Below are 18,398 nucleotides of genomic sequence, written 5' to 3'. Positions count from 1 at the left end.
GCCCACCTGGCTGAATTGTGTATTTCTTTTCTTTTTTTTTTCCTTTGGTTTTTTGAGACAGAGTTTTTCTATGTAGCCCTGGCTGTCTAAGAACTAGTTCTGTAGACCAGGCTGGCTTCAAACTCAGAGATCCACCCAGCTGACTTGTACAATGTCAAGAGGAGAGCCTGGGGTTAATGTCATAGGAGGTCTTAATGATGGCTGTCACTCCTTGCTACCTCCTTATGATGCCCCTAAGAGACAAGAGAAATGGGTTCTTACAACCTGGTAGCTGGTTGTCAGTCAGGGTGGTCTCTTTTGCTATGGAAATAAAGCCTAACAGCTGGTCAGTTCTGGTCTGGAAGAGTCTGGAGCTGGGGGAAGACAAGGCCTCAGTACTAGGCACAGTAAGATGCAAGCAGACAGCTTTTCTAAGAAACTGAAATTTGAGCAGATTCTTAAAGGGAAAAAATGTTTTAAAATTGTGTGTGTGTGTGTGTGTGTGTGTGTGTGTGAATAAGAACGCAGGTGCTTGTGGGGAAAGGGATTGGATTCCCTGGAGCCCGTTACAGATGGTTGTGAGCTTCCTGATGTGGGTGCAGGGAACCCAACTCAGGTCCTCTGCAAGAACAGCAAGTGCTCTTAATTGCCGAGCCACCTCTCCTATTTCTAGAATTGATTCTTTTGTTGGTAGTGGTCTTTTGTTTTTTGAGACAGGGTTTCTCTGTGGCTTTGGGGCCTGTCCTGGAACTTGCTCTGTAGGGAAGCTAACCTCAAACTCACAGAGATCTACCTGCCTCTGCCTCCTGAGTGCCACCACCACCTGGCCTTACAGTGGATTCTTTTTTTTATTTTATTGAGCTCTACAATTTTCTATGCTCCCTTCCCTGCCTCTCCCCTCCCCTTTAACCCTCTCCCATTGTCCCCATGCTCCCAATTTACTCAGGAGATCTTGTCTTTTCCTACTTCCCATGTAGATTAGATCCATGTATGTCTCTCTTAGGGTCCTCATTGTTGTCTAGGTTCTCTGGGATTGTGATTTGTAGGCTTGTTTTCTTTGTTTTATGTTTGAAAACCACTTATGAGTGAGTACTTGTGATAATTGTCTTTCTGGGTCTGGGTTACCTCACTCCATATGATATTTTATAGCTCCATCCGTTTGCTTGCAAATTTCAAGATGTTGTTATTTTTTTCTGCTGTTTATTACTCCATTGTGTAAATGTACCACATTTTCCTTATCCATTCTTTGGTCGAGGGGCATTTAGGTTGTTTCCAGTTTCTGGCTATGACAAACAATGCTGCTATGAACATAGTTGCGCACATGTCCTTGTGGTATGATTGAACATCCTTTGGGTATATACCCAAAAGTGGTATTGCTGGGTTTTGAGAAAGGCTGTTTCCTAATTTTCTGAGAAATCACCACACTGACATCCAAAGGGGCTGTACAAGCTTGCATTCCCACCGGCAATGGAGAAGTGTTACCTTCACCCTACAACCTCTCCAGCATAAGTTGTCCCCAGTATTTTTGATCTTGGCCATTCTTACAGGTGTAAGATAGAATCTCAGAGTTGTTTTAATTTGCATTTCTCTGATGACTAAGGATGTTGAGCATTTCCTTAAGTGTCTTTCAGCCATTTTAGATTCCTCTGTTGAGAGTTCTCTGTTTAGGTCTGTACTCCATTTTTTTTTATTGGATTATGTGATCTTTTGATGACCAGTTTCTTGAGTTCTTTGTATATTTTGGAGATCAGACCTCTGTCTGGTGTGGGGTTAGTGAAGATCTTTTCCCATTCTGTAGACTGTTGTTTTGTCTTGTTGACTGTGTCCTTTGCTTTACAGAAGGTTTTCAGTTTCAGGAAGTCCCATTTATTAATTGTTTCTCTCAGTGTCTGTGCTACTGGGGTTATATTTAGGAAGTGGTCTCCTGTGCCAATGTGTTAAATGTACTTCCTACTTTCTCTTCTATGAGATTCAGTGTGGCTGGCTTTATGTTGAGGTCTTTGATCCATTTGGACTTAAGTTTTGTGCATGGAGATAGATATGGGTCTATATTCATTTTTCTACATGTTGATATCCATTTATGCCAGCACCACTTGTTAAGTATGCTTTTTATTTTTCCACTTGATATTTTTTGCTTCTTTGTCAAAAGTCAGGTGTTCGTAGGTGTGTGGACTAATATCTGGGTCTTCAATTCGGTTCTGTTGGCTCTCCTGTCTGTTTTTATGCCAGTACCAGGTTGTTTTCAGTACTGTAGCTCTGTAGTAGAGTCTGAAGTCAGGGATTGTGATGCCTCCAGAAGTTCTTTTATTGTACAGGATTGTTTTGGCTATCCTGGGTTTTTTGCTTTTCCATATGAAGTTGAGTACCATTCTTTTGAATTTTGCTGGGATTTTGATGGGCACTGCATTGAATCTGTAGATTGCTTTTGGTAAGATTGCCATCTTAATGAGCCAAGTGGTCAAGAGCACGATCAGAAGGAGGCTGAGCCATCCTAGAAAGACTTCTTAGCAGGTCCCCACGGGGCTTCTGAAGCTACAGGCAGAGTGAGGTGCAAAGACAAAGTGTCATTTTCCTAGACCATGGTGACAAAATTTCTTTGTGATGTGACTTTGGAGTCTGGCATGGTACAGATTCTGCATCCCCCTTTTGCCACATGACAGACTACAGCCTCCTTCATAAACACAAGACTCTGCTGAAGGGAGAGGTTTAGCAGGTATACACAGCTACTTTCTGTTGCCTGAGTCCTGATCTGTTTCTAGAAGCGCTTCTAGCCGATGTCCTTCCCTTGATGTAACTGCCCCCACCAACCCACATCAGTCAGCACTGGGCGGATTGCAGGATGAAAGGATCCGACCCTTTCAGGAGTGATGAGGAACCATGAGGTCAAGGTGAAAACTGCCGCTTCCTCCTCTTTATTCTCTGTCTCCCATCCTCTTGCCCAATACCATCCCCCAAACTTAGAAGGGCATCTTTCTTTCCCTGATCTTGTGGAACAAACTCCTACCCCCTTTTCTCTGGTGAATCATTCAGTAGTGAAGAGTGGGATGTTACAGATTCTGGTGGTCCAGCTTTCTGAACTCAGCCTCTCTCCACTCACAGTTCAAGATGCAGCCTGGCCAAGCAGGCAGAGGCGACAGCAGGCTGTTTGTAGAGGGGAGTGGGTTGGATTTTACTTCCTTACCAACTTCAGGAGGTTAGACAGCCTACCAGACCCTTATGATGGTGCAGTGTTTGCGTTGGCTCCACCGAATTCCACCTCAAGGGAGAGAAAAGGCGAATGTTCTGCCAGGAGTCTGAAGAACGCTTGGGGATATCTGCTTATTAAAGCTGGATCCCTGATCATGCTATAGAGGATTTCAGGAGAAGTCAGAGGAAAGCAAAGTTAGAAACCTTAGACAGAGGGGAGTCAGGCGTTGTGGTTCGTACTTATAATCCTGGCAGTGGTGAAGCTGAGGCAGGAGGGTTGTTGCATGTTTGAGGTGAGCCTAGACTGCAGAGTGAATCCCAGGTCAGTCTGGGCTATCGATGAGGCCCTGCCTAAAAATAGAAAGGAAACGGAGGCACCTGAGAAGAGGGCAGACTGTGGGTATGAGTATGGGTGTGTTAAGATAGTGATGCACCATTAAGTGTCTTCACTGTGGTTGCAGATATACATACATATAAACACAGGTATACATACATGTGTGCATTTCTATATACAACCATGCAGCATGGAGATCACACCCTCACAAACCCAAGACTCAGCTGAAGGGAGGTGTCCCGGTTTATCGGGTGCACACAGCTGCTTTCCATGCCCTGATGATCTTTGATCTGTTTCCAGAAGTGCTTTCCTTGACTTAATTGCCTCCATTTACCCGCATCGGTCAGCTGGGCTATATGGACTGCCTGAGACATGTGCGCGCGCGCACACACACACACACACACACACACACACTTGGTTTTTTGGGACAGGGTTTCTCTTTGTAGTTCTGGTTGTCTAAGAACTCACTCTGTACACCAGGCTGGCCACAAACTTAGAGATCTGTCCTTCTCTGCCTCCCAAGTGCTGGGATTGAAGGCGTATGCCATCACTGCTCAGCAGGTTTTTATATACATATGCTGCATACATACATACATATATATATATATACATGTATATGTGAAATTTGTGGCTCTTTAAATTACATGGCATGCAGGATATAATTATATTAAAATCTAAAGATTAAGCAAAGGTTAAAAATTAAGTGTGTTATGCCTAAATCTGCAAAGTTCCCCCAAAACCAACAAGGAGACCAAGTCTCCTATGTAAAAGCAAAGAGCCTGTATTCTACACAAGTTTGCAAACTCGGATTCCCCAAGTGTGTCCAATGTATTGGAGTGATCAGAGAGCCCCGAGCTCAGTTGGGGTTGGGTTTTTATAGTAGCAAAGGTGGGGTTGAGGGATTTCTAAGGTTCAGGACTCCTGATTGGCTGATATTTGTCTAGGGGTGTCCTGGGGAAAAGCAGTGGTGTGTGCTGGCAGGTGATCCTATCTACAATGGTCAGAACGCTGGGAATTTCCTTCTTGGTGAAAAGGTGATGGGTGTGTGCTGAGCTAAGGGACGTCAGTTCTTGGGTAGAGCATGTTTGGCCTCAGTTTCTGGTCTTTCTCAGAACCAGGCATTGCCCTAGGGCAAACTGAGACTCAGGCCTACCTAACTGCAGATCTATAGACATTATCTTGGCAGGTGTGTACCAAGCTGCCCTGGGCAAGCTGCCTGGGGTGCTATATTCTTCCTTCACAAGTACCAATGACAGGACTCAATCATGGGTCCTGTCTGGCCAGGGGCTCAAGGGGGTGGTATTTGGACACTTAGTCAAACACTATTGACCTGTTCTTGAACAAAAGCCATCAGTCTCTTGATGAGGCAGGGGCCAAGAGAAAATAGTAGGAGCAGGATCATTAGGGGCCTGCTAGAGCTGAAAGTGGTTAACCAAGGAGACAGGCTGAATGAGTTTTCACAGCATCCAGCTTCTGTGCATGCGCATGCGTGCGTTCTGTTCTCTATCTTTAATCCATTTTCTTAACAAAGCCATTGAACCTCTAATTACCCCAGAGTTATTGACATAGAGACAATATCCTTCCCCCAGGGCCACACATAGGCCTCCTTGTTGCATGCAGAGGAGGTCCAAACCTCAGCCAGGGAATCTAAAGAGATCTCCAGCTTGAGTATAGACTATTCTATGTTTTTGAGATCCAAATTAATGGCCGACTGTAGGGTCTGGTAGTTTTTATCCTGGCGGATTAAGGCTGAGGTGCCCACCCCCATTGCTCCAGCTATGCCGAGTCCCATCAGGGAAGAGAGCAAGACAGCTGTTGCCCCTATAGCTCGTTTTGCCCAGGCAGGAACAGGGGATAAGGTTGGTTCCATTTGGGCCTCTGTATAGTATTTTATGTTGGGGAACAATTGGACCATCACACAAAAACCTTGTCCTGTGTTAAGGACTGTCCCATGGATGCAGAGAATGAGCCCTGAAGTGCAAGCCCACCATCCAGCAGATACCAAATAGAGGGCATTATTTTGTATTGTGGTGGTCTGGTTACATAGACCTGCTGGGGCTTGCCTTCCAGGGGGCACCATACAGGTACCCGTGCCTGTCACCTGCTGTAGTGAAATTTTTCCTTGTTTTCCCCAAGGGCAGGATTTTGGGGAGACTGAGATGTAATCACCAGCTATTGCAATACCAACACGAAAGGGGATTGTGCATTTAGACAAAGCCAGCCTTCTTTAGTCATATTGGGTTTAGAGGCATTTATCACCTGGAAGGTTTAGTCCCATAAAGGGTGTCAGCTATATGAAGAATCTTGGCCCTGATGGGTGGTTCCCAAGTGGATTACTGGTGTCCAGCCCCGTCCTGGGGTTCTGGTGACTGGAGCCTCCCATTGCTTTTCACCAGGACACCCCTAGACAAATGTCAGCCAATCTGGGGTCCTGAGCCTTAGAAATCCCTCAGCCCCAACTTTGCTACTATAAAAACCCAAGCCTAACTGAGCTCGGGGCTCTCCAATCACTCCAATACGTTGGACACACAGGGGGTCAGAGTTTCAAACTTGTGTAGAATAAAGGCTCTTTGCTTTTACATACGGGACTGGGTCTTCTCGTTGGTTTTGAGGGGGACTTTGCAGATCTGGGCATAACAAAGGAAAGCTTAAAAATGAAGTTGAGAGCCGGGCGGTGGTGGCACACACCTTTAATCCCAGCACTCAGGAGGCAGAGGCAGGCGGATCTCTGTGAGTTCGAGACCAGCCTGGTCTACAAGAGCTAGTTCCAGGACAGGCTCCAAAGCCACAGAGAAACCCTGTCTCGAAAAACCAAAAAAAAAAAAAAAAAAAATGAAGTTGAGAATACTTGGACTGGTTTACTTACTTATTCCTTTGTGGATGGAACTGTAAGGAGGCTCATGAGGTCCATTGCTGCTTTGAGCATCCTAGTTTGAGGTGTCTCTGTGTAACACAGGACAGCGCAGTTAGTCCTGTAGATATATGTGGTTGGATCTGTTGTGTCGAAGTTAGATTCTCAGCTAGCAGGAAATGTGGACTAGATCCCAGTGTGTGTGGACGTGTGCACACGCGCACGTGTGTTCTTTGTCCTCCCAGTCTGTCTGCTCTCCTGCCACACACGTCAGCACACAATCCCCCTTGAGTTTCAGGAGCTGCATTAGATCAATAGCACTTGAGGACCCTAGGGGAAGGGGCATAGAGAATAGCAAGGTGGGGGTTGTGGGATGGGCTGCCCTTTTGCATTTTGAGCCCATGTTGGACATTCTTGATTTCTGTGTGAAACGTTTGTGCTGATGTGGCTGGGTCTTCTCTAGGTAGCCAGCCCATTGTACATGAAACTGTTTGGGTGCCCATCTTCTCTGCAAATTGTAGGGCATGGGCAGCTGTGAGACAGCCATGTTTACCAGGCTCATTTCTATGGAGATGTTTGTTTGAGGATAATGGCTGCCCATTGAGCAACCCAGACCTCCTTGGACCTTTGTCCTGGGCCTGTTTACAGAGCCCGATTGAGTGAATTGAGTGCACTGGGGAAACTGTTTGTTCTGCAGAGGCTGGAAGAGCATTTGCCTTCTCTGTCTAGGACATCTGGGGAAACCAGCAGTTGAGAATCGCCTTGCTGTTTCCTTCCTTGGGGCTATAGAGATCAAGTCTCTCTGACGGTGGCCCATGAACCTCTAAGATCAGAACTACCTCAGGTTTGTTAGAAACAGACCCCTAGGTCTAAGAGGAGACCCAAGGAATTGGCCGTCTGGGGCAGAAGCTGGAACTCTGTGGTTTTGGTTCTCTCCAAGAGAGAAAGAGATAACATGGACTTTGTTTATAAGTTGGACCCCGCTCTGTCGGCAGCTGGGTTTGAGGCCTCCAGCAGGACACCTGTCCTCTCTGAGCATCAGTTTCATTTTCTGGAGCAGGAATGCTGGACCCAGAGCTGTCACGAGTGAGGCAATGTCTGTGGAAACTCCTGGAACCAAATGCATTCTTGGTAAACATTGCCCCGTCTCCATCCATCTCCGGCCCTAACTCTGGCTCCCCAGACTTCCTTCTACTGTCTGGCTTGATTTGCTCAGAAAAATCTCAGCTACTCTCCCAGAAACCCTTGCGGATAGTTCCTTCTCTCTGGTGTCAGAAGTTGGGAAGCAGAGAGCAGAAGCTACCAAGAAAAGCTGCCCCGTTTTATTCCCCCCGCCACATGCTATACATGTGGGGTGTGTAAGAGGGTGGGGTCAGTGTGTCACACTTTTAGATAGAGCTCCGCCTCGTAGCCACTGGAGCTCTGGGACTGGGGTCTAAAGAAGCTGTGCCTGGCTGATGCTGGAGGGACTAAGGACACTGGTAGGGTAGGAAGGATGACGGCCCTTGATGCATGGTCTCTGTTAATCACTAATGCTCTGCCACCCAAGGGTGCTGCTTCTTGTTCTGCTTCTCAGTGCAGAAAGAAAAAATTCAGAGCATGTTTGAGACAACTTTTTAACAACAAGGCCTGAGGAGGAATGCTGCTGGAGTGTGTCTCTGTATGTGTGTTTTGTGTGTGTATCCAGGCGTTCTTACTAGTCTTCCTCAACATTTATGTGTAGCAGAAACCCATGCCCACCTTGAGAAAATCCCATATATTGTTTTCTCAATTTCTAAAGCCTTTGAAGTGGGTCTTGGAAGAGCCATAGACTGTCAAGCCCCTCGGCCTCCATGTAGGTGGAGCTGGGATGGGGTGGGGCCTGGGAAGACGTGGGGCTCTATGGTTCTCTAGAACTTCCTCTCCTCCAGCCAGCCACCACATCTTACAGTCCTTTGTTTCTGTGTCTGCTCCATCCTGCCCCAGCCCCAGGAGACATCCTGACTGCCTGCCACATGATACTGGGGCAGGCCTCTTAGCACCTTGCTTGCTTTCCTGTGGCATAAGGAGGGCTTTCCTCCTTACTGATGTTTGCTTCTTTGAAGGATTGTGTGTGTGTGTGTGTGTGTGTGTGTAGGGGGGGAAGCATATTATGTCTCAGGGTCTGGAAGACTCTGGGGACTTCTGGAGACATTCACATTGTCTCCTCTCCCAAAACCACCCTCTGATTGACTTCGTGGAGAGATTGTTGATAGGAGGTCCACCATCAATGTTATCTGTGTATGATGACCTAGAGACACCCTGCAGATTGGCATAGCGTGTTCTGTCCTTGGGATTATTGGGAATCCACCCCCCTACCCACTGCCACCTCCATGTCTTCCTGGGATCTGCTGCTTCTTGGTGTCTCGCTGAAGTCAGGCAGATTCCTTGGGAAGGGCACAGGCCCGGGGAAGGAATCTCAGAGATCTAGATGTCTATTGTAACCTGAGTGACCCTGTGACTTCAGCACACGTTGTTTAAATTCCACTATGAAATGGAAGCGGGGCCTTCCTGGGGCTCTGCTGCCCCATCTGGATATTAGGCCACCTGCTGTGGATTTCACGGGGTTATCTGAGGCCCAGATAATATTCAAGATGTGCAGATGTCTTAAAAATAATGAAGTACTCTGCTGATGTTGACTTTGGGTGCTCTTTCTTGAACCCAAACAAACAAACAAAGTTAAAGACTCCAGGCTTGCCCTTTGACAGGAAAGAAAACAGATTGTCTGTTTTGCGAAGAGAAACCTTGGACTAGGGGCTACACACTCCATTTGGCAGGCTCAGCATTCTAGTCTTTGTCCCAAGTAAAGTCTGATCATTTTGGTTGTAGGAACCTCTCAGAACTTCTGGGTTCCTAAGAGGAGGCTGCCTTTGATCCTTGCTGCCTGGACATCTCCTGAAGTCCTTCAGAGCCTCCTGGTGCCTTTGGATGCTAGGAAGGTCACAGATGGCCACAGAGAGCTGCCTGTCAGAGAGTGACAGAGAAGAGTGTGTGCAGTATGGCTCTTCTGTCCTCTGTGAGAGATCTAAGGCTCAACTCAGAACTGACTTAGCTCCCTAACCCTCAGTACATGGAGCTTGGTAGGTTAGGGGTGAGTTCTTCCTGGGAATGAATGGGGCTGGGTGGGGCTTGGCAACCCTAGTGAAGTCAGAGCTGTTTGAAGGTGTTGTCTCCATGTGTTGTGGGGTATCCGCCAGAGAAAACTGTTCAGATATGGGTTTAAGCCAATAGAAAGTCTTTATTAGCTGGTTGGCAAGTACACCAGGCATTTAGGACCCCAGTACAGCATTGAGCCTTTCTCAAGATGAGCTTTTAAGCACAAAAAACAAAACAAGGCTAATACGTTAGAGACTCTCCCAGGACTATGGACTTTGATGGATTGGGTCTTTGTTTTTGTTTTTGGCTGGTTTTACTGTCTACGTGCTGAATTTTGTGGTTTGAATGGTCATACTTCCGCCAATGCAGTCAGTTGTTGCTAAGGTCTGGGCCCTGTTAACACGACAGGTCTTTTTCCTCCACTGTCTGCCCTGGTTATGGCATGTGTTACGCTATCCAGAATTTCATGTGCTTCCTGTCATCTTAGACCAGACCTCTAGTTATTCAGTTGATCCCCACAGTCTTGGCCAGTCTTTCTTCTGTCTCTCTCATCTGTACAAGTTTTACCACTGTTGCTGTGTCTTCCCATTCGACAGCAGGCCAAGTGACAAATGAAAGCCAATAGATGCAGGCCATTGTCCTCTTGAATGATCATGTGACTTTAGGAGACAAGGCAACGTAGTCAATTATTTTATTTCTTGAACAATCATTGAGTGTCTACTGCATGCCCAGCCACCTGAGCACTGGAGATGCTGTGTGAACAAGAAGAACAGGCAGGCTGTACCTGTGGGGTTTACATTTAAGTGAAGGCAGATTGTCACAAGCTTCTGACCTTGTGGTGCTGCTATGTAATGGAGTTTCAAAAAAAATTTCCTAATATTTTACATAAGTTTGTGATTTCGTTGGGCCTCATCCATAGCTGTTTTGATACACGTTGTCCATGGGCCTGCACAGGTCAGACAGGCCTGGATTTAGATCATAAACCAGTCAGAGGGACCAGTGGTAAAAATGTTGGGTCAAGTAAGAAGAAAAGGAGATGATTTTAGTCCTGAACATTGGGTTATGTTTGGGGGTACGGTGGCCCCTGAGTAACCCCTCAAATAACAAGGTCATGTTGCTACTGCTGCTCTCTTGTGGTAGCAATGGACATGTGTGGCTAATGTCAGGTTTAGGTTTCTTTTTCTTTCCAGGTTTCTCTCTGGAGTCATAAGTCTGAGTAGGTCAGCTTCCTAGAAGAAAGCTCTACAAGATCCACCCTTGTTATTTCTTGAGGCATGCATTCTAGAAGAACTGAGTCTTGTTCATGGTAATCAGTAAAGCAGTAGCTCTAAGGTTAGTGACCGGACATTGGCATTGAAAGTTATCGCCGTGCAGGTCAATATAGTCACTGCGTAAAGGCACTTGCCACCAAGCCTGATAATCTGAATTCAATCTCTGATTGCGGCACCCACAGAGCAGAAGGAGAGAACCTCCCAAAATCGCCTTCTGACCACACATACACTGTGGTGCACACACACACAGAGAGAGAGAGAGAGAGAGAGAGAGAGAGAGAGGGAGAGGGAGAGGGGGAGGGGGAGGGGGAGAGAGAGAGAGAGAGAGAGAGAGAGAGAGAGAGAGAGAGAGAGAGAGAGAGAGAATTCTAAAAAAAAAAACCAAAAACCCAGATTTACATTTAAAGGAAAGAAGGGGATAGCTAAGAAAGTCTGTGGCTAAAAAGCTGGAAAGATACCCAAGGTCGGCCACCACTTGGACTCCATATTTTAGTCTGGCAGTTTTGCAGGCAAAGGTAACAGTTCCTCTCCTTTGGGCCGATTTATCTGTCAAAGGGCAGGAAGTGGGCAAACACAGGATGAAGACTCTGGAGGCACCGAAGTAGAACTTTGCCCCTTTGTCTCTCTCGTCAAATGAGAAAAACCCAGAGTGAGGTTTGCATGCTGCAACCCTGGCTGGCTGGCTGGTTCCCAAAACACCTACTCTTGTCTCCTCTTCCCCAAATGAAAGGGAAGTTCTGTGAGGCTGTGTCAGCTGGTGGTCAGCAGAGCCATCCAGCAGCGAGCATGCGGCCGGCAGTCATTTGTGCTCTTGTGAAAGAGGAGACTTCACTTCAGCTCTCCACCCCACCCTCTGCAGAATTTACCCCAAGAACAGCGTTGGGGGGACACGCAGCCACGAAAAGAAGGGATGTGTATCACGGGAGGCATCAGAGGAATCAAGAACTGGGCTACTTCCTGAGGAAGCGCGGGCATAAGTATCTCCAGGCTTGGGTCAAACAATGAGACAGAGAGCTCCTGGTCAGCATGACTTCCATGCTCGTTCCATTTCTGTGGCTATGATAAAACACCACAAACAATAATACCACGGGGGAGAAAGGGCTTATTTGGCTCACAATTCCAAGTCATAGCTACTATTGCAGGATAAGGCCAGTGGTCCTTGAGGCCGCTAGTCACAGCACGTGCAAGAGCAGGGGAAATGGATGCCCGTGTGACTCATGCTCAGCTTGCTGCTTCTGCTCTTACACAGTCCAGGGCCCAGCACATGATTTTGCCCACATTGGGCTCTTCTTACTTCTAACAGTTAAGGCAATCAAGGCAATCCCCCACAGACATGGCCATAGGTCAACTTGGTCTAGACAGCCCCTCACTGAGACCCTTCCTGCCAGGTCGTTCTAGTTTATGTCAAGTTGACCATTAGAGTGTCAGGCCAGTGAGCCCCAGGGATGCACCTGTCTCTGTCTCCCCAGGCCTAGGATTACACATGCATGTCACTGAACCCAGATTTTTTTTGACGTGGGTTCTAGGTACTAATTTTAGGTTCGTGTACTGAACAACCTTCCAGCCCAATAATTATTTAGCCTGGGCTTGCCTCAAACTGGTGATCCTCCTGCCTCACCTTCTTCCGCGTTGCTTACCAGTGTGCACCACCCAAACGGCAGGATTATTTTCTTATACAATATTTAGTTTTATTTAGCTTGTCAGCATGTTGAAGACAACAACATTGACTGTAATTTCCTCATTAAACACACACTAAATAAAAAATTAAAAATTAAAGAAGTTGTGATGGTTAGTTCTAATGGTTCTTCTCAAGGAGCTCAAGATCAATGACAGAGCCTGTCTTAAAAAAACAAACAAACAACAGAGTATGCATGTGTGTGCGCATGTGTGTGTGTGTGTGTGCGCGCGCGCACACACACACACACACCCACCCACCCATAAGGTGTCACTACGTGGTAAACAAAGCTGACTACGGCTGGAAATGACTCTTGACATTGCTTCTTCAAGAGAACTACAGATTAGAGCCTATCAGTCAAAAGCAATGTCAAGTTTCGGGGACATCATAGTTCTGTGACCTTTGTCTCTCCCATCAAGGTCTTTGGAGTTAAATAGCTATAGGTTTGAGTCTTAGCCATTAGAAGCTGGGCAGCCGGTTCCAAAGGTTTTTCTCACCTGTAAAAACCTAGTGATGATGTTATTGAATTCAGGGCAGGGGTGAAGATGAGGGCATAAGTAAAACTGTGTGTGAAAAAATTCTTCAGGGTGCTGTCCAGCACACAGTAGGTCCTTAGCACATATTAGGTTCTCTCCTTCTTGCTTGGTGTTTTGTATCTTCTCAGTCTTTACTGAGACAGCGTTACAGCCCAGAATAACCTGGAACTCGTTATGGAGTTCCAATAAGCCTGCCTCAGTTCAGTGCTGGGACACAGCCAGGCACACGCCACCGCAGCCAGGGCTCCCTTCCAGTCTGAATAACAGCTAACTGCTGCCGCACTTAGTCTGATGGATGCAATGACCTGAGCTGGACGTCCTGCTTCATCACTTATTGTTAGGGGACACTGAGCAAGCGACATCAGTAAAGGCTAGTTTCCTCAACTGGTTTTGCAATGGGGATTAACTCAGCGCCTGTCACATGATGCCATGGCTCACTGTCCTTGTTATTATTGTCTTCTATAAGAATCAAGAACTGTGGGCTACTTTCATTTCTACAGCTGGTCCCCCCGACATACATTTCCCTTGCCCTCCATTTCCGGGACCCTGGAAACCCAAGAGTGGCACTGCCCTGTATGTCACCAGCACAGTCCTAGCTCTGAGGACAAACCTGGAGACTTGGTGGGGCTCTAAGAAAGTCTGGGTTTGACCAGCCGTGACCCTGTTTCCTCGGCTCTCTACACCTGAGCTCCACCCTCAGATCCACAAACCCCTTTCATGAGTGAGCTCCCATAAATCAATAGGGTTGTTTTTTGTTCACAAAGGCCTGCTACTTCCTTAATCCCAAGTTGGCCTTTTCGAAAGAAGCCAAGGGCTTGGATTTAGGGATTTCACATAGAGTCATCTTGAGTAGGCTTTTCATGTGTGACTAGTGCCACCTGCCATGGTTTATTCCTCAGAACTGCCTGCAATCTTGGGTAGCCGGGAGCAGGTTCTCATGGTTAAGCTGCAGTCCTGTGCTCTCAGCTCTGCCATGGGTCAGAATGCCAGCAGCCATGCCAGCCTTCCCTTTTATGGAGGGGGTATCCACAGACTCTGTCCCAAGACCCTATGCTACATCCTCTCTACAGGTCCAAATGTGACCTGTGTTGCATAATTTGGGCCCCGGGAGCCTCTATTACGCTCCACCTGACCAACAGTTACTCTCTAGCAGGTTTACGTGTTGACATGCGTACTCACCAAGGGATACAACAAGGGTTTTTTATTTTATTTTACATTTATTCATACGTGTGTGTGTGTGTGTGTGTGTGTGTGTGTGTGTGGAGTGGTGGTGGTGGTGCAAGTAAGTGTGTGTGAAGTCGGGAAGTAACTTTCCTATCTTCTACCATGTGAGGTCAAGGGGTTAAACTCAGGTTATTAGGCTTGGCAGTAAGTGCCTTTACCTGCTCGCCAGCCCCCATATTAATAACCCCAGGGTTCTGTATTAGAGACTTCAGGCTCACATTGAACCGTCTTTGTGGTGTTTCAGCAACACACCACTATGAGGGGACAAGAAGCAGAATGTGGCAGATCACCTTCATGTAGCTGCTCACTTGGACTTGATCTTTGGTGGCGCTTCAGTGCTGGTCACTCTCTGCTTGCCTGGGAGACCAGGGCCTACCTTTGGTCCCCAGGAGCACTTGGTATGGTATTGTATGGAATAGAAGTTGGGCATACTATATCTGAGCACACTTAAAAGTTCATACATGTAATAATTATTCTTATGCTTATCTAAGCAGTTCAGGTTTGCCTGAATTGTTCAATCTGTGAGCTTAGCTTCAGATTAATCTTTAGACTATAAGACCATTGCTAATACACATAGGACTACATAATAACACATATTTATGAGGCCGTCTCATTATGGGAAATGTTCTTGGGAGAGGAACATCATACTGCATGCTTTAAGATCGCTCATATGGGGGCTGCAGAGATGCTCAGTGGTTAAGAACATTGGCTACTCTTCCAGAGGACCTGGGTTCGATGTGAGCCACACATGATGGCTCACAACTGTCTAGAACTCCAGTTCTAGTGATCTGATGCCTTCTTTTACCTTCTGTAGACTCTTGCACACATATGGGACCTATAAATCACACATGCTCACACACACATAAGAAATAAATAAATCGGGCTAGAGAGATGGTTCAGTGGTTAAGAACACTGGCTGCTCTTCCAGAGGAGATAGCACCTACGTGGCAGCTCACAACTGTGTGTAGCTCCTGTTCCAGGGGTTCCAATGCCCTCATACAGACATACAAGCAGGCAAAACACCAATGTACATATAGAAAAATATTTTAAAAAATAAATCTAAAATAAAGATCTCTCATATGGGCTTCAAGCAATCTGATGTATGGCAGTCTTGACTGAGTCTTGTTTTTTTGTAGATGTCTGATTTAAAAAAAACAGCTGAGAGGTGGTGGTGCATGCCTTTAATCCCAGCACTTAGGAGGCAGAGACAGGTGGATCTCTGTGAGTTTGAGGCCGTGTGGTCTACAAGAGCTAGTTCCAGGACAGGCTCCAAAGCTACAGAGAAACCTGGTCTTGAAAAAACAAAAACAAAACAAAAACCCATTAACCACGCTTTTTATATTTATTTGCTTGTTTATCATACATACCTCTGTGTGTATGTGTGTGTGTTCATGCACATGAGTGCCACTGTGCATGTATGCAGGTCAAAGAACAGTTTACAGAAGTCAGTCAATTCTCTCCATCATCCATGTGTGTTCTAGGGGTTGAATTCAGCTGGAACTCAGGTTCTCAGGTTTGGTGGCAAGCACCCTTATTTGCTGAGATGTTTGTTAGCCCAAATATGCTTTTCAAAATAGCAAATGCTCTCCAAGAACCTTGTCTAGATTTGTGGTTTGTGTTGTGCCCAGATTATGACCCCCAGAGAGAGACTACCAGAGAGGCCCAGACTGTAATAAGCAAGGTTTATTTAGCATAATACAAACATGTTTGGAACCCATCTCTAACCCCGCTGCAGGGAGGCAGAGGGGAGTTGAGCTCCCTCTGCGGGAATGTAGGGGGGGTGTTAGTCTTTTAAAGGTGTAACTACAAAGAGGCTTTTTGAAGCTGTTTTGGGACGAGTGCAAGGTCTCTTGCTCTATCTCATCCTGCTGTGTCAGTTAGTTTTTTTTGTTTTTAGAGCAAGGTCACCCTGTTTTTGAGTCAGGCCATCTTTATCAGCCTGTATTAGGTAGCCGGACATAATTTCTGGGTGGGAGGGGGGAAGGCCACTATCTTCCTGGGAGAACATTTTGCTAGGAGATTTCTTCTCGCCTCTTGGAGAATAAGGGGTGAGGGTCTTACAGTTTCCAATCTCATCTTTTCAGTAGTCTGGGCACATGGACAAATTGGCTCTGGAAGTGGAATCCTCCCAAGAAGCCTTAACTACCGCTCACTTGTTCAGTGACACCTGTTTATCAAGGAAGCGTGGAGCCTGCTTACTAGGCACCAGCTAATACATGACAGGAAGATGGCCCTACCAGAGGCCCAGAAAAGGTTATGGCAAGGAGATCGTGCTTGCCTGGGGAAATCACTGTAAAGAGACTGCCGTTGAAATGGCATTGGACCAATAAGAGAATTTTCAATAAAGGTTCGAACTAGAGGGTTGGCATTATGATTTGTCCTACCTGGATAAGAGGATTATGGGATCTGTAGTGACATGGGACAAGATGAGACTGGAAAGTCACTGGAAGTGGCAAGAAAAGCCCAGAGCAGCATGCTGGGGGAGGGAGGTAAGTGCTGGATTGATTTCCTTTCTTCTTTGGGGTAGTGGTGGGAGTGCAGTTCCTTGAAGACTTCAGAGCAGGGCAATGTGGCCAGCGAGCTTTGAAAACTGTGAGCACTGACAGGCTGGCTGAAGGCGAGACTGTAGTTGCCTGGAGGGCAGATAGAAAGGGGGAAGGGGGAAAGGGAAAGGGGAAAGGGAGGATTTAAAGGAAACTGCCAGAGACTGAAGGACTTGGGGGAAGAGCATACAGGAGGAGCTGGAGAGGAAGGTGGTGGAGAGCCAGGGGAGGACTAGGGGAGCATTTACTAAACCAGGCTTCTGTGTGAGTCCACCGGGCCCACTGCCTGAGCCCACTGAGGCTGAGGAGTAGAAAGGCAGGAGTTGCAGATAAGGGGTGAGCCCACCCCAGTGAGTCAGAGATTATCTTCTATTTTAAGGAGGAGGAAACTGGTACTGTGGGGTTAGTTCACCTCAGACACTGGAAACCAAGTAACTGATGGAGCTGGGATTGAACTGAGACTTTTGGCCCCAGAGCTAAATAGAGCTAAATGTCCCTTTGCTACTGTGAAGTGTGTTATATACAGTGTCTGTCGAGGTAGAAAGCAGAAAAGGTGAAGATTTTGATGAGAAGATAGCACAGCAGGGCATGAGTCCCTCAAGGAGCAAAGCAAGCCCAGATTAAATCGCAGGAGACCAGATGATGATGTCAGAACCAGAGGGCTTTCCTACGGGGAGAGGGGAGAGAGGAGAGGGGAGAGGTACTGACCTAGTGGAGGGACACTTGTGACTCAGCAATAGAGAGCTAGTTTTGGGGAACTCTGAAGCTCTGAGGAATGCATTTGGCTCATCCTAGAGACTGTGTCCAGGGAAAGGAACCAGCTCTCTGGGGCTCAGGCCTAGGGCTTGGATAGAGTTTATCTTTCTAGGAATAGCACTGGATGCCTGGGAGATGTGTGGCCAAAGGAGACATGAGTTTCTGTCAGTAATTCTCTATTGGGGTTCTTGTCTCTTTTTTTCTTTTTTAATCAACACATTATTTCTATTGATTCTTTTGAAATTTTATACTGTGCACCTCATCATACTCACCTCCCAGTCATTCCATGTCTGCCCCCACCTTGGGGGCTCTTGTCTCTTGATGGAGAAGAACAGAGTTCATCTTGCCTACAGCTTGTGTCGGGAAGATGAAATGCCAAGGACCCTAAGTAAATGCTCAGAGGGGGTCCAGCCATTCCCTGTTCTTTGTGGACCCAGACCCTCATTACTGTGTGGGCACAAAGTTCCCTGACTCCATGACCCATCATGACCCTGGGATGAACAGCACTGTGCTAGGGTTCTGACTGAACTGTGACTCACACAGGGATTTGCTGATCGAGATTACCTGGATGGCAATGAGACAGAGGTTCTATGGGCCTCAGAGATTGACATAGCATATGCTGCATTTCATAATAAATCAGATAGGTGAATTTGGTGGGAAGCAGTGCTCAGGATGGGCCCAAGGCCTTGCTCACCTTAGGCAAACACTGCTACTAAGCTACATGTCAGCTTGGCACCTTTTCGGCGAGGGAGTTACATCTTGCTTGCTCTGTGTCTGGCTTCCTCTATGTCTGGGTGATGACTGCAGACTGACTCTTTCTCTTCCCAGAATTCTCGTTGCCCCACCTCTACTTCCTGCCTAGCTACTGGCCAATGAGCATTTTACTAAAATACAATTAACAGGGTACAGACCATTGTCCCACAGCACTC

General features: G+C 46.8%; 1 protein-coding gene across 2 annotated transcripts in view; it reads left to right on the top strand.

Moving 5' to 3' along the window:
- The window catches only part of Flvcr2 (FLVCR heme transporter 2), a 59,185-nt gene that overhangs the window by 14,593 nt on the left and 26,194 nt on the right, over positions 1-18,398 (top strand). Inside the window, exon 1 of one of the 2 annotated variants that reach the window (XM_038335730.1) lies at positions 7,410-7,481. The exons of the other annotated variant lie outside the window; for it this stretch is intronic. Coding sequence (XP_038191658.1) covers positions 7,413-7,481 — 69 coding nt within the window. The 5' untranslated portion in view covers positions 7,410-7,412. Of the gene's footprint in view, positions 1-7,409; positions 7,482-18,398 lie in introns of those variants that run through there. 2 annotated transcript variants of the gene reach the window in all.

This window comes from Arvicola amphibius, chromosome 7, assembly GCF_903992535.2.
Source record: "Arvicola amphibius chromosome 7, mArvAmp1.2, whole genome shotgun sequence".
In the NCBI taxonomy this organism is placed as follows: Eukaryota; Metazoa; Chordata; class Mammalia; order Rodentia; family Cricetidae; genus Arvicola; species Arvicola amphibius.
Note: the sequence above shows the minus strand (reverse complement) of the source record. Positions and strands in the feature narration are given on the sequence as shown.